Here is a 14,892-nt window from a genome sequence, read left to right as displayed (position 1 = left end):
AGTGGCTCAAAAGTATTTGGGCAGACTTACATAATCAAGAATATAACAATCACTTTCACTATTTGGTTAAAAGTTCTTTACAGACAGTGACTGAATGAAGCCGAACCCCTGGCCATCTCCAAGTCTGAGTTTCCAGCCTAGCGATGCTTTGCCAGGCCTGTACCCCAGCTTTCTTCAGCTGTTGTTTGTTCATTGGAATTCCTGCCATCAGTTTTGTCTTCAGCAAGTGAAGTGCATGTCCAGTTGGCTTGAGGTCAGTTCATTGACTTGGCTTTTGAAGAATTTTCCACTTCTTTCTCTTGAAAAGCACTTGGTTTGCTGTCCCAGTATGTTTTGGCTCATTGTCCATCTGCACTGTGAAGTGTCGCCAGTTTTGCAGCAGTTGGCTGAATCTCAGCAGGCAGTACGGATTTTTACACTTCAGAATTTGTCCTGCTGCTACTTCCAACAGTCATCATCAATAAACACCAGTGACTGACTTCAGTTGGCAGCCAAGCATGCCCATGCCATAACACAACCTCCAACGTGTCACAGATGATGTGATATTCATCAGATCACGAGCCATTCTATTTCTTCTCCATACTCATTTCTTTCCAACATTTCGGTACATATTGATCTTAGTTTCTTTTGTCCAAAGAAACTTCTTCAAGAACTGGACTTGCTTTTAAAAAACATGTTCTGGCAAAGTCTAATCCGTCTGTCCTGTGCTTGAGGTTCACCAATGACTTGCACTTTGTTATAAACTCTCTTCCTTTACTTTCATGAAGTTCTCTTGATTGTACACTTTGGCAAAGACAGGTCGACTTCCCGGAGAGTGTTCTTGTTTTGGATGAATGTTGTGAAGGGGTGGTTCTTCACCAAGGACAAAGTTCTGCAATCACCCAGTGTAGTTCTCATCCATGATTGTCCAGACATTTTGGAGTTGTTGAGCTCAACAGTTCATTCCTTCTTTTTAAGAATGTACCAGATGATTGATTTGGCCTCTCCTGGTGTTTATCTCTCTAAACGGTTTGCTCGGCCTAATAATGGACTGTTTTAACTTGCATGTTCAGCTCTTTACACCTCATATTGAGAGTTCACAGTGATGGCTTCCAAATGCAAATTCTACACTTGGAATCCACTCCAGACCTTTTACTTGCCCAGTAGTTCAAGAAAAAACATGGGGACTGCTACCACCTGGCTATGGAGTAGTTTCTCAGTCAGTTGTCCAAATAACCCCGAAAATAGGGGGGCCATGTATAAAAATGTCTGCCTTTTCTAAATGGCTCATGTGACATTTTTGTTAAAGCCCCCCTTAAAGCTGAAAGTCTACACTTCAATCACATAGTAATTGCTTTGTTTTAAATCAGTTATGGTAGTGAACAGGGCCTAAATTATTATATTATTATATATATATATACACACATACATACATACATACATACAGGGTCTGGCACCCAGCTGCCCGTGGCAATATGTGTGTGTATATATATGTGTATTTTGTTGAGCACCTTAGGTTCTTTCTTCAAATGTAAGTGACTGTAAAGTGGAAACAAGCCCCTTAAAACTTGCTGACAACATCCACCTTGAAACTGAGAATGTTCCTGTATGTTGAGTCACATCCTGAGATTACTTTCATTTCAGAAAAGTGCGTATTCACAATCTTTTTTGTGAGATTGTACCATTTCTTATGTTCAAATCATTCCTTATCTGCATCTGTGGCAACTGTGCAACCTTTCCTGTTCCAGGGTATGGTTACTTAAAGGTAATTATGTGATTTGTGAAGTTGGAAATTATATACACTTTTTTTTTTCCTTTTTATTAATGTGTGTTGGATATCTGAAAGGCAGCATTTTGCTTAACAGCTACAGACACACAATTTTACTTTTGAATTGCTCCGATAGCTGTACCCCTCAGCAGCCTTCCTCAGATGTGCTGTTTACCTAAATTCTCCTCTCATACCAGTCACTGTAAACACATAAGATTGCTTCAGGAAAGACTCAGCCGGTATGGTATAATGAAATTGGAAGTAATTCATTTTTGTGTTGTTCTCCCAATATATCTCTGAAATGTGCAAGGCATGTTTTCAGAAAATGGAAAGTCTGCCTTTTCAAATTGGATTTATTCAGTAAATTTTAAGACTTTTGGTTTCATATTTGTCCTGGTGCCCAATTGGTTATAGTTTTCTGCTGAAGCCACAATTTCTTTTCAGTTTTTAAATTCAGCATCACTTAAGGCTTGCTTCTGAATGAGTTTAGGTCCGAGGGCTTTTAACACTTAAAAACTGCAGTGGCTCGATTTTGTTGTCTGAGGATGTCAGGAGGCCTTATCACTTCACACTACATTTTCAGTTGTAGACTTCATTTACATAATCTTTGTGAGCTCTGAGGTAGTCGTGGCATGCTCCCATGCCCTCTGGTCATTAAGTGCGACATACCCAGCGACTTGGTCCAACCATTCTATTACTCTCCCCGACAAGCTCAAACTTAAATTGCGTACTCAAAGACCTTGTGCCTACAAGAATGGAAAACCAAAGAGGTCTCACCTGCAAGTACAGTTAATATGATGCAGCCATGAAGAATAAGGAACGTGGGTGTTTCAGACCTCTACAAACCGGTTCCTCTGTCTGAAATCTCACACTGTACATGCCATGACAGAATAGAGAAAAAAAGGGCAAAGATTACAGCTGCTATTCTTGTATGCCCCGAAAACCCTGAAAATAAATTGTATGCGTGACGTCCGCTTTACACAACTAGGAATTCCAAGGAATTGCAGGAGTCTTGTGACTTCTCACTAGTTTCATATTTCTTGATTGTTCTCAAAGTACAGTATTACAAGTTTGACATTTTCTTTTCTTCTTCTTAATTCTTCTATTCCTAACAAAGCGTTTTTCCTTTCTGTTATGGTAGGACAGAGGCTAGACATCATATATATAGATAGATATTTATGCTGCTTCCTTAGTTCTACAAGCCTTTTCTCTAACTGCCCAGTGCAGATTTTTTCCTTTGTTTCTTTAGGCCACCATTCTTTATCTCTTCTGTTTTTTGTTTTTTTTTTTTCTTTTCTTGTAGATTAGATTGTGCTGTTCTCAGTTTGTGGTCATTGTGTGTGTATTGTACTTCTGACCGGACAACTATTAGTTTTTAGCTTTCACACTCTGCCCTTATGACTTATGAAGAAATCAAACCTGGTTTTTTTTTTTTGTTTTTTTTTTGTTTTTTTGTTGTTATGCCCAGTCCCTGGACACTAGGGCAGAGTCACTGGGGATGTCACACTACACCAGGGGTCCCCAACTCTGGTCCTGGAGGACCACAGTGGCTGCAGATTTTCATTCTAACCCTTTTCTTAATTAGTGATTAAGAAAAGGGTTAGAATGAAAACCTGCAGCCATTGTGGTCCTCTGGGACCAGAGTTGAGGACTTCTGCACTACATGACTCTCAGTCTCTTCTGAATTGCCAAGATAATATAAATGAACACTACAATTGTAAACTGCTGCAAAAATTCTATAGTGTGAGAGGCGTGTAACAATTCAAGCTTTTTGGGGGTAAACAATATATACTACACTTATTTGAAAAAACAAAAAAAAAAATTAAAATGTACTTCATGTATATACCTTTCTTTTAACCTTCTGCAAGAGATTTGCTGACAAATCATCATGAGAGAACTTGCCAAAGCTTATTATTGTATCATATAACACCAATGTGTAGGGTATCTCAACAATTCACTAATCAAATGAGTCTGATGGACAGAATGTCCATCTGTCTTGTTTGTGTTCCTTGTTAAGATCTTTCCAAGCTGTTCAATGGTATGCGTTTGTTTTTGTTTGTGTGTTTGCTTCAAATCCGAGTGTAGGCAGGTTAATTGACGTACCCCTGGTTACACAGCATGTCAGAAGTGAGGATTAAAGAGGTAACCCAATGCATTAGCTTGGAGCTCACATGCCTGCTAGAGGAGTAGACGCACAGCCATTAAAAATAGATGTAAAAACGCACATGAAAGAAAATAATGCAGCACTTGACAGTTTGTTTGTTTTTTTTCTTTGACTGGGTAAGGCATCTTTAGGATTTATCAAATCCCAGTGTGCACTTATCAAGTGCCAATATTGTGATGGAGCAATCAGTCACACTTGCATTCTAAAGCCAGAGGTCATACAGCATGAAAGCTTTTTGTTTGTGTTGGTGGTGCCGGGCTTCATCTCTGAACTTTTTCATTGAATTACTTCTTACTGGTTTTTTTTGCAGGGAGAAGAAAATGTCACGAACGAGTGCGCTAAAGGTGCTGGACCATGCCATGATTGGCCCAGAAGGCACCGACAACTGTCACAAATTCGTTGACATTCTGGGCCTCCGCACCATCTTTCCACTCTTCATGAAAACACCCAAGAAAATGAAGAAAGCCGGCATATCTGATAAAGAACATGAAGGTAATGGGCAGATCGTTAATGCTGTTATCAGTGAGGATGCTAGCACTTTTTTTTGGTTTCTTTTTAAGTTTTTAAGCATCTGAGACTAATGTGATTTTTAAATTAACCGAAATTAGTTGCACATATGTCTGTGAACTTTTTTGAAAAAACATGAACTAGGTTAATGGGATAGAAAATCAATGGATGGGCATTTCTACAGAAAGTAGACAGAAGTCTCTTTGATTTATTTTTAGAATAACAACCTGCAGAATCTTTTTTTAGGGCCTTTTTTCATTTGTCGACAAAAGCCAGGCTCATTTATGCACCTTTTTGGTGGCTACTTTAAAAACTTAACGTTTGGGGTATTTCTCATTGTTCTTCTCTATCCGGGACAGTGTACAGCTGCTGCTGTTTTGTTGAAGTGGAAGACAGCACCATCGATTTATTTCTGGAGTAGCTCAAAGTCCCAAGGTGTGCAGCAGTGGGCTTTAACAGGTGCTGTTTTTTCGACAGCTCCTCAGCCTTAATTAACTAAGAAGACAAAAAAAAAAAACTTTGTAGGGGAAATAAAATGGAAGAAATCTTGGGAAAAGCAATTCAGAGAGACTCCCTTCCAGGCAGGTTTGCCAAAGAATGGCTGTCAAAAAATAGCATAAATACAACACACAAACCAGAATATAAGGATCTTCAACGTGGAGGTAGATGGGCTGTGACGTGTCTGTACACTGGATAAAGTAGGTGTTCACAAAACAGAGCGAGAGATTAAACAAGCAGATTGATTTCTGAGTAGTCACACATTCCATATTGGTTGAACATGCAACTAAGAATTTCACTCTTCTCTCTACATGGGACAATTCAGCTACTAACACAGAGGTAGGATGTGAGATAGATAGACATACAGTACTATATTTGTCCCCAGGGGGAATTTTTGGCTTTTTACAGAAGCTCATTAAATAAATATTTTGTCAAAAATCTGCCACTCTGTCAGATACACACCTGAATGACTAAAAAGTGAAAAAAAAAAAGTAAAAGAAAGAAAACTCCTGATTTGGCTAACATTAAAACGAGCAATTGCAGTCGTTCTGAGGTGTTATAGAGGAGTATTACCATTGGTTTGAAGGAGCCCCAGTAATGTTTCTTGACATACATCTTCTAAATAATTTGTTGGATGAAAGTACTCTGTGTTAGTGCGTCAGAGAGAGGATTGTGCAGCATTGTTCATAATGACCATCAGTTTTGTCTTCATTCTCTTCTCCACTACTACCTCTAGTATGTTCAGTAACCAAGCCTGACTTTTTAATTAACTTGTTACAAGCATGTAAAGGATGTCACCACTCACATTAAATCTGCTCTGCCCTTTCTTATTTAATTTCTCTTTGTTACAAGACCGTGTAAGCTTGTCATTGTTGGGAATCCCCAAGAACTTGTAGCAGTGCACCACCTCCACATCCACTCCCTGAATGTTGACTGGTTGTAGAGTCTTTGGTGTAGTGAATGTCAATAACCAGTTAGTTGGTTTTGCTGATGTAAAATTGCAGACATTTTTTTCTACACCAAGAAACAAAGTTCTTCACCTGATTTCTCGGTCTCCTCCCCCTTGTCAGTTCACCCCATTGGTGGAAAAATCAGCAGAGAATTTCTGCAAGTGACATGACCCGGTGCTACACTCTGTGGTGTACAGAGTGAAGAGAAAAGGAGACGGAACAGTTCATGTGGTGCTACAGTGGTGTTCACATCTATATCAGAGACACAGTCCTTGAGTTCCTACCCAACTGTTTGTTCATTATCCAGAACACCTCAGGCTCATTCACTTGCATTTCCCTGAGCTCACCCCTTTAAGAGAGATGACTGAATGATATACTGAAGGCACTGGAGGAATTAAAAAGCATCATCAGCACAGTGGAGCAGAATGATGATTGTGTCTTGTACTCCAGACATTCGTCAAAAGGCTAACTCAATTGTGGTCTTTCACAAGAGGATTCGTACAGCTTCGGGCCAGTCTATCAAAGCTCTTCATGATGTGGGATGTAAAGACCACAGGTCTGTAGCCATTAGGTGAAGAGTGGCCTGTCTAATTTGGAATTTCAAACGTGCAAGATGTTTTCTACTGCAGTGGAACAGGCGATGGAGGATACCACAAAATTGGTCAGCTTAGACCTTTAGAAAGAGAGATACTAATTCTAAATTGTGGTATTATCTGCTTATCTATGTTGGAGATGGTCTGAGTGATCGTTTAAATTAACCCCAACACTACATAAGGAACTCTGACAACTCTTGTAACATCCCAGCTTGTTGACTTCAGTGAGGAGATGGGTTCAATCACTTTTTTCCTGTCCCCACTATATCCCATCCTATTGAATTTAATTCTGCTTCAACCAGGCCATGTTCTTCTGACTTTTATTTGTCAGATGTACAGTTGACGTTATTTCTCTGTGTGTGTGTTTTTTTGTTTTTTTTTTTTTCCCCTTTCCTCTTCTTATGCCTTTTTTTAAGGTGGGCTTTGACTACTCTCTTGACACTACAGTCACAGCCATCACATGCTTTTAAATTTTCACACTGCCAGCTGGACGTGGCTCACAAACAAATCTATTTTTGTGCTTTATTTACAGCCCTCTGTGAAACTTGTTAGCACACATTTTGACTTGAGATCTTTACCCTTTTTTCCGCCTTAGGAAAGCTTTATGGTTTCTAATAGCTGCCTCGTCTTAATTTCCTAGTTATTAGCAACAAAAAAAACTGAACTGCTTTGATTAGACAGATGTCTTTTTTTTTTTTTTTTTGTTTGCAGAGCACGTATGTTCCATTATTGCATCCATGCTGCGCAATCTAAAGGGCCAACAAAGAACACGCCTTCTGAGCAAATTCACCGAGAATGACTGTGAGAAGGTAAGCAATCCATGAGGATGACGTGGAAAGTGCATGGGAAGAGCTCCCTGCAATTAAACAGCTATGTATAATTAATGCTCTCAACATGCTGAACTTTGCTTTGTGGCATAATTCCTTAGCTCATCAGCACCCACTTGACTGCTTTGTATTTTTGTATTCGTGTATCCTTTAAGGGAACACCACATCCAAAAATATTTATTTTGTTGTCTGTTATTTACCCTTTGTCATTTGTAGTAATGGCTAAGAAAAAGTTTTAATCTTGTGTTTTTATGGAGAGTGAAGCTGATAATGTACCTGCCTCAATGGGGACCAACACTGAATAAACAGCAAACGATATCAAAATGTCCTTGGAAACAATCTCCGTTTACTTCTGTCACATAATCCACACGTTAGACGTCCACTCGTATGCTCGCAACATCCCAAACACTTGCCATTTGCCTAACATAGTATTAAATAAGCACTTCTGAAAAATCCTCTTGTGATTGTCTTAGTAGCGTGTTTAAATGCGCTACAGTTTTTTGAATTGAAGATCCGCCACTCCTATCATTCATTGGTCATTAAGCCAGAACACCACATTGCTGTGTTTTTTCTCTAATTGACTTTCTGCTTGTTGAAGCACATCAGATATACACAAATACAAGGCATTCTTTTCACCTACGAGCACACTCTGCAATGTTAACTTGATCTGAAGTGTCTGTGGTAGCCAATGAATGAGCTGATATTGGCCAGGACTCCTGACCAATAAGTGGGAGGGAGGTGGGTCTTCACTTCAAAAGATCTCTCTCATTTTAGCCTGCTCCCCAACTGTTAGTGAGAATTTTCCAGAAGTGCTTTCTTTAATCATATTTTTTGTGCAGAATACTTGTGCTTAAGACAATGTAAGCATATGACTGGATAACTTGACATGTAGATTATGTGACATGAATAAAAGGCTTTTTTTTCCCATGCATATTTTGATATTGTTTGCTGTTTATTCAGTACTGGTTGTGTCAGGAACTTTATCTCAGTTTTCCTATAAAAACATGAGATTCTTACAGTCCAAGGACATGCAGGTTAGGTGCATTGGTGATGCTAAATTGTCCCGTGTGTGTTCACCTAGCAATGTACTGACGCTCTTTCCAGGGTATGCCCCTGCATTGTGCTCTATGCTAGCTGGGATAGGCACCAGCTAAAAGACCCTGTTCAGGAATAAGTGGGTTAGAAAATGACTGACTTTGCTGTCACTACAAACAACCCTGGATAAGTGACGGGTATTAACAATATCAAACTAGTTTGGGTTTAGCACTCCTTTAATGTGCCCACATAATCCATTTTAGACTTGCAGCAGGGTTGGGCCACTGCTGTCAAGCACTGTGCCCAAGAGTGGGATCAATCATTCCAAGTGCACCTCTGATTTAAAGCAAAAATTACATTTAGTTATTTATTTGTGACCTTATTGAATGAGTTTTAGAAAAATGTCTGGTGGATGTTGGTTACTAAGGAGCACTGGGTAAGGATTATGTTACTGGTGTTTGCAGGATCTTGACATAAATAGTGTTAACATTCTCAAATTCTGGTGTTAACATTGTTTAAACTGGTTAAGAAAATGTGCGTGTTACCTTGCATCAAGAAGTTGTTGCTTGATTTGCTAGCAGAAAATGAGGACTGTTGATGCATGGAGTACTCCACCAAAAGATAACTCGCTCCGCTTAGCTTGTCATTACCGATTTCCCTTACATTTTTCCTTATCTTGTCATGTGTGATTTCTTACTTCATGGCAAATTTTCAAAGTTGACGTAATGAATTAACAAGTTAGTACAATTAGACTTTAACAGCAGGCTTTACCAATTGCCATATATTCACATATTAATTCCAAGCCCCTGTGATGAACGGGTGCCCACTGGCTTCAGCAGGTTAAATATGCCTTTCTATTGTGTATTTGAACCCAACCTTCTTTACAAAATGCAGAAATGTACTGCAGTATAAGTGATTTTGTAAATTTCCATTAAGCTCAAGTGTAATGAATATTACAAGGTCGCAGAGTGTGTTGGAAATAGAAGATGAATTGGCAGTCTTGTGTTTTTAAAATCTGGTGCCTGAAACCACAAGGCCATCTAACCATCCATTCACTGATTTTCTGCTTAATCCACTTCAGGGTAGCAGTGTGCCACACTGACATTCAGATACAGGAATTAGGTGCCAACTTCCTACAGGCAGTGCCCTTACTAAGTTTCAAACCCAGGATTGTTTACCTGTGAAAGAGCAGCAGCACTCACCATTTCGTGGTCATGTCTAACCACCCCACCCCACTATGTCCAGGGAATTCTCAAACGTTAACGTGTTTACTCCCAAAAAAACTGCATTTTTAAAATATTATTTATTAATAATGCACAAGGAGTAATAAAAAAGTGTGAACAAACATTAGCTGCTGTTTACTGAAATTTGTGAAATAGAAGTTTAGTTTTTTTTTGTGTAGTGTATAAAGGCAGAAGTTTTAAAAATAAATAAAGTAAGAATCGGGGAACATTATAAAAATTTGGGGCACTGTGGTGATTCCTGTATATTGTATGGTCAAAAAAAAAGGAAAAAAAACATTTGAATAGAATTGAGTTTGTCTTGCTAAAATGTGAACCATCTTCGTACTGACCCAAGATAGCGGTAGAGCTGGCAAACCAGAAGGAGCGGGTTCAGGATGGCGGAAACTGGAAGTGACATTGGAGATTTGGGGGGAGCGTGTTCAGTCAATCATCCTTTCTGCTGAGGGGAGAAGAAAGACAGAATTAGACAAAAGTGCCACTTTCTGGCTCGGACTATAACAGTTATTAAATGCGTCCATAGGTTGTCTCCTACATGCACATGTGTGACAACATATAAAGCTGTAAGACATCCATGCTATTGCCCTGAATGTCATCCACCATTTACAAGAGGGCAGGAATGTCCGATGAACAAAGGCAAGCAGCCAATGTAAGATAGTAAACTTTGAGGCATACGTTTGAGAGTCCAGGCTTCACGCCGTCCACAGCAGGGCTAGAGTGTCCGATGAAGAAAGGAAGTAAGAAGAACAAATATGTAAGGGTTGGCATCTCTGGTGAATTGAAGTTCGTAAATGCAGGACACAATTGAAACAGGCGGACTTACCATTGTATCATTAACCCCTTTTCATAACCCGGCTTTTTCGTTATGCCAGTTCCTTTATAATTACCAAAGTAAGTTTTATTAACTTTCTTATTCTTTGTTTTCTACTGACATCAGTATGTTAGAATATGGAGTAAATGAGGTAAATTAATTGTACTTTAAAATCGTATTTGATCTATGTTTATATCCACCATTTGTCTCCATATTGTTTCAAAAGTTTGTCATACTTGTTATATCTTAAGATCCTGCCATGAGGCGCACAAACATACAAAATCAACCTGAGGTTTAACAACACATAACGCTGTAAGTTTGGAAACATGAATTGAATGTCATTTCACTTTCGATAAGTTGTTTGTTTATACTGCCTAGAAGCAGGTGCCATTTTGAACAGCCATGTTTGATTGTTCTGAGTGGGCCCCTGGTGTGCACTCTTTCTTCCGTCAGCCCAGATTCTTGCACACTAAGTGTGAGCTGAGCATTTGTCCTTTCAAAAGCCGTTACCCATGTCAGTAGGACACCAAAGTTTTTCCAAGCTAAAATGTGTCAGCACAGCATCAATCTTAAGGCAGTGCATCAAAATTTTGTACTATTTAGATTTGATGTGCCAGCTATAAACCTGCAAAGTGCCACAGCATTTAACAAAATCTGGTCTCTTGACTCTCTTGATGACCTCTTTCTACTCTCAGCTCTATGCTTCCTCGGTCAGAATGCTGTGAAAATCCAGGCATGGTGGTTTTTGTTTTGAATTTGAACACCTAGGGAAATCATAGAAACTTGTGTTTCGCGGTTCCACCATTGTTTTGAATACTTTAGGGACTGCAAAAATGAATCTGTTACTCATTTACTCTTATTTAACAAGACCTTAACATACACTTCTTTGGTCTTCATAACGCGTACAAAACATCAGTCAGATGTTTGTTCATCTCGGCAGTGTGGCCTATTAACAAAACTCCACCTTGAAGTGGTCCAAGGTGGCGTAACTGATACATGCTTCCCCGATATTGCATATTTTATATAAAATCTGTGAATCCTTCATATTAACAAATAATTTTACCATCATGTCAGTACTGCACAGAGATGAATAACTGACATACTGATGTTTGTGTTATAAAGACCAAAAGAAGCCTTTAATAAATAAGGTCTTGTTACGTAAGAGTAAACGAGTAATAGATGCATTTATGCAGTGCCTAAACTAAAGTATTACCAGATTACTGAAATAGAGTTTACTCGTCAATGCCAATCATCCATCTTATGCCACATAACAATGCCCCACTCGCACTGCGTGGCTTGTAAAGGCTGCCCTGTAAAACAATGGCAAGGCATGCCCTCCCTAGTCTGAAGACATGGCATCATGGGATACGCAATGTCAATGAAAACATCAAGATAGATGTGACAGAACTTTTTATGTAAGTAGCTTAGAAAAGCTTCATTGACATTGTGACAAGTGTATCCTGTTCAGAGGGATTATGCTGAAATGTTTTTGGCGTGTCTCTCAAAACTTTTTGATCACCCCACAGATTTATTGAAAATTATTTGATTGAAGTGAAATAGGAAAACGGTGTTAAGCAATATAAAAGTCATGTTAAATGTATTATTAAAGATGACTTGTGCATGTACAGTATATAAGACATAATATTCATCCCTCTTAGGCAAATTGCACATTGTTAAAGTGCAATGTATTAAACAAACACTATTACATCATGTATTTAATAAAGAAGGCATGCTATCAGTCAGCCCACTTAGTTGTTGAACAAGGTTGTACAGCCCTTAGAGCTGCTGAGATGGGGGTAAGGTGGAGATTGGAAATCAATTTTGTGGTAAACAGAAAACGGTGATTCAGCACCTCATCTGTGGATTCAGTCTCCATTTCTTCAATGTCCTCCGGGACAACTGCTGTCTCTTTTGTGACCGCATCAACCAGCTGCCAAAAATGTTCAGGTTCAGTTCCACTATAAGAATACAGATCCGAGTACCAAATGACAAAAGCCTACAAATGGCCTGTGGCTGTTTACAACTGCGTTTTAAAAAGTCTGCTCCTCACATAGAAGCTGGTGAGTAGCAGCAAGACCCCCTGTTACTCTTACATGATTTTCATTATGTTTGCAGTTAAATATTTGTTTGGTGCAAAGCGTTCATGCGATGCACTGGTCATTTATCATGTTCCTGAACTGTGCAGCCTGAGCAGGAGATCGACCAGATGGAACAAGCGGCTTGAGTTAAATATTTGCCACCGAAGTGCTAATGGGAATGTTGTGACAAAGGCTGAATGGCTGTAGATGGGTGTCTAAATATAGAAATCCTCCTGAGGACATATTGGGCCTGCTGCAAGCTTGAGTCTAGTTTTGGGACATTCATCTGCTGCATCGCCAACCCTCCCAACCCAACTTGGGTCTCCTGCCTTTGGTTTTTATAATTTCTTAAAAAATATTCCCCATAAGAAGGTTGGGTTCAGTAGCTTCAGTTGTATGAATATTCTGATGTATTTAAACACCCAAACGCCCACTTTGTTTCACATGCAGGTTTCACGTGCATTTGAAGTCAATTTATGATCTTGTAATAGCATGTATAATGCAGGCCCGTGAGTTGTATTTAAATGGCAGCATTATGCCAAGAAGAAGAGAGGGTTATGCGTGAGGTGCTTTTATGTTTATGGTCAGCATAAAGCATCACATTTATCTAATGATATGTGCATACTGAAAGTAATACTTTGCACTCATGTGATCTTGTATTGGTGAAGATGAAAAATGCTCCTCCGCACAGAAGTGCAATAATAAGCACACCACTGTTTGTCACTTCTGTCACCCAGATATTTTCGTTTATTTCTGAGTGTATCCATCTTAAAATGCACAACTTCTCTTTAGGAGACCTTTGGTTAATTTTTCTTAAAGGAATACTCTTCCTAAAAAGTGATAATTTTTGTAGTATTTTACTTACCCGATATGTGTTTCATAGTGATGGCTAAGAAAAATGTTTAATCTCATGCTTTTATAGAAACTGAAGATAAAGGTTATCATATGAAACAAGCCAGTAGTGACCAATGCTGCACAATGTCAAGTGATGTGAAAAACATCCATTTATTACTCTCGTTGCATAATCCGAATGATCAGTTCACATCTCAAACTAGAAGCGCAGGTCACATGGGACTGACTTTTTGAACTGAGGAGTGGAGTCTTGGCCAGTGAAGGAGTTGGGAGGTAGAAAAATTGAAGGGGGTCTGAATACTTTCCGTACCCACTGTGTGTGTGTGTGTGTGTATGTATGTATGTGTGTATATATATATATATATATATATATATATATATATATATATATATATATATATATATATATATACACACACCCACACACAGTGGGTATGGAAAGTATTCAGACCTCCTTCAGTTTTTCACTCTTTGTTATATTGCAGCCATTTGCTAAAATCATTTAAATTAATTTTTTTCCTCATTAATGTACACACAGCACCCCATATTGACAGACAAAAAAAAGAATTTTTTATATTGTTGCAGATTTATTAAAAAAGAAACTGAAATATCACCTGGTCCTAAGTATTCAGACCCTTTGCTCAGTATTTAGTAGAAGCCCCCTTTTGAGCTAATACAGCCAGGAGTCTTCTTGGGAAAGATGCAACAAGTTTTTCACACCTGGAATTGGGGATCCTCTGCCATTCCTCCTTGCAGATCCTCTCCAGTTCTGTCAGGTTGGATGGTAAACGTTGGTGGACAGCCATTTTTAGGTCTCTCCAGAGATGCTCAATTGGGTTTAAGTCAGGGCTCTGGCTGGGCCATTCAAGAACAGTCACAGAGTTGTTGTGAAGCCACTCTTCGTTATTTTAGCTGTGTGCTTAGGGTCATTGTCTTGTTGGAAGGTAAACCTTCGGCCCAGTCTGAGGTCCTTAGCACTCTGGAGAAGGTTTTTGTCCAGGATATCCCTGTACTTGGCCGCATTCATCCTTCCCTTGATTGCAATCAGTCGTCCTGTCCCTGCAGCTGAAAAACACCCCCACAGCATGATGCTGCCACCGCCATGCTTCACCGTGGGGACTGTATTGGACAAGTGATGAGCAGTGCCTGGTTGTCTCCACACGTACCACTTAGAATTAAGGCCAAAAAGTTCTATCTTGGTCTCATCTTATTTCTCACCATCTCAGAGTCCTTCAGGTGTCTTTTAGCAAACTCCATGAGACCAAGATAGAACTTGGACAGCCATGGACAGATCAATACGTCCCCCGGGATGCTTGGTGGCAGCCTCCCTGGCCGTTATTCGTTTCCCCGTCTCCCACGTGGCTCTATGGGACATGGAGTCCTCCACAGACTGGTTGGGAGATGGGGTAGCCGCTAGGGGGTGCTGCCGAGAGCCAACAACCCGGTTGGATGAGTTATCAGCCCCACCCGGAGGTGCAATCAGGGCCAGCTGGTCAAGCACCTGGAACACTTCCAGGTGGGCTATAAAACTGGCCAGCCTCCCTTCATTCGAGGCCAGAATCAGGTGGAAGAGGACGAGGTTGGCTGGG

General features: G+C 39.7%; 1 protein-coding gene across 1 annotated transcript in view; it reads left to right on the top strand.

The window, feature by feature from the left end:
• The window catches only part of ctnnbl1 (catenin, beta like 1), a 115,142-nt gene that overhangs the window by 72,559 nt on the left and 27,691 nt on the right, over positions 1–14,892 (top strand). Inside the window, exons 11-12 of the mRNA XM_039767354.1 lie at positions 4,222–4,403; positions 7,171–7,268. Of these exons, the coding sequence (XP_039623288.1) occupies positions 4,222–4,403; positions 7,171–7,268 (280 nt within the window). The remainder of the gene's footprint in view (positions 1–4,221; positions 4,404–7,170; positions 7,269–14,892) is intronic.

This window comes from Polypterus senegalus, chromosome 10, assembly GCF_016835505.1.
Source record: "Polypterus senegalus isolate Bchr_013 chromosome 10, ASM1683550v1, whole genome shotgun sequence".
In the NCBI taxonomy this organism is placed as follows: Eukaryota; Metazoa; Chordata; class Cladistia; order Polypteriformes; family Polypteridae; genus Polypterus; species Polypterus senegalus.
This window is presented reverse-complemented; position numbering and strand designations above follow the sequence as displayed.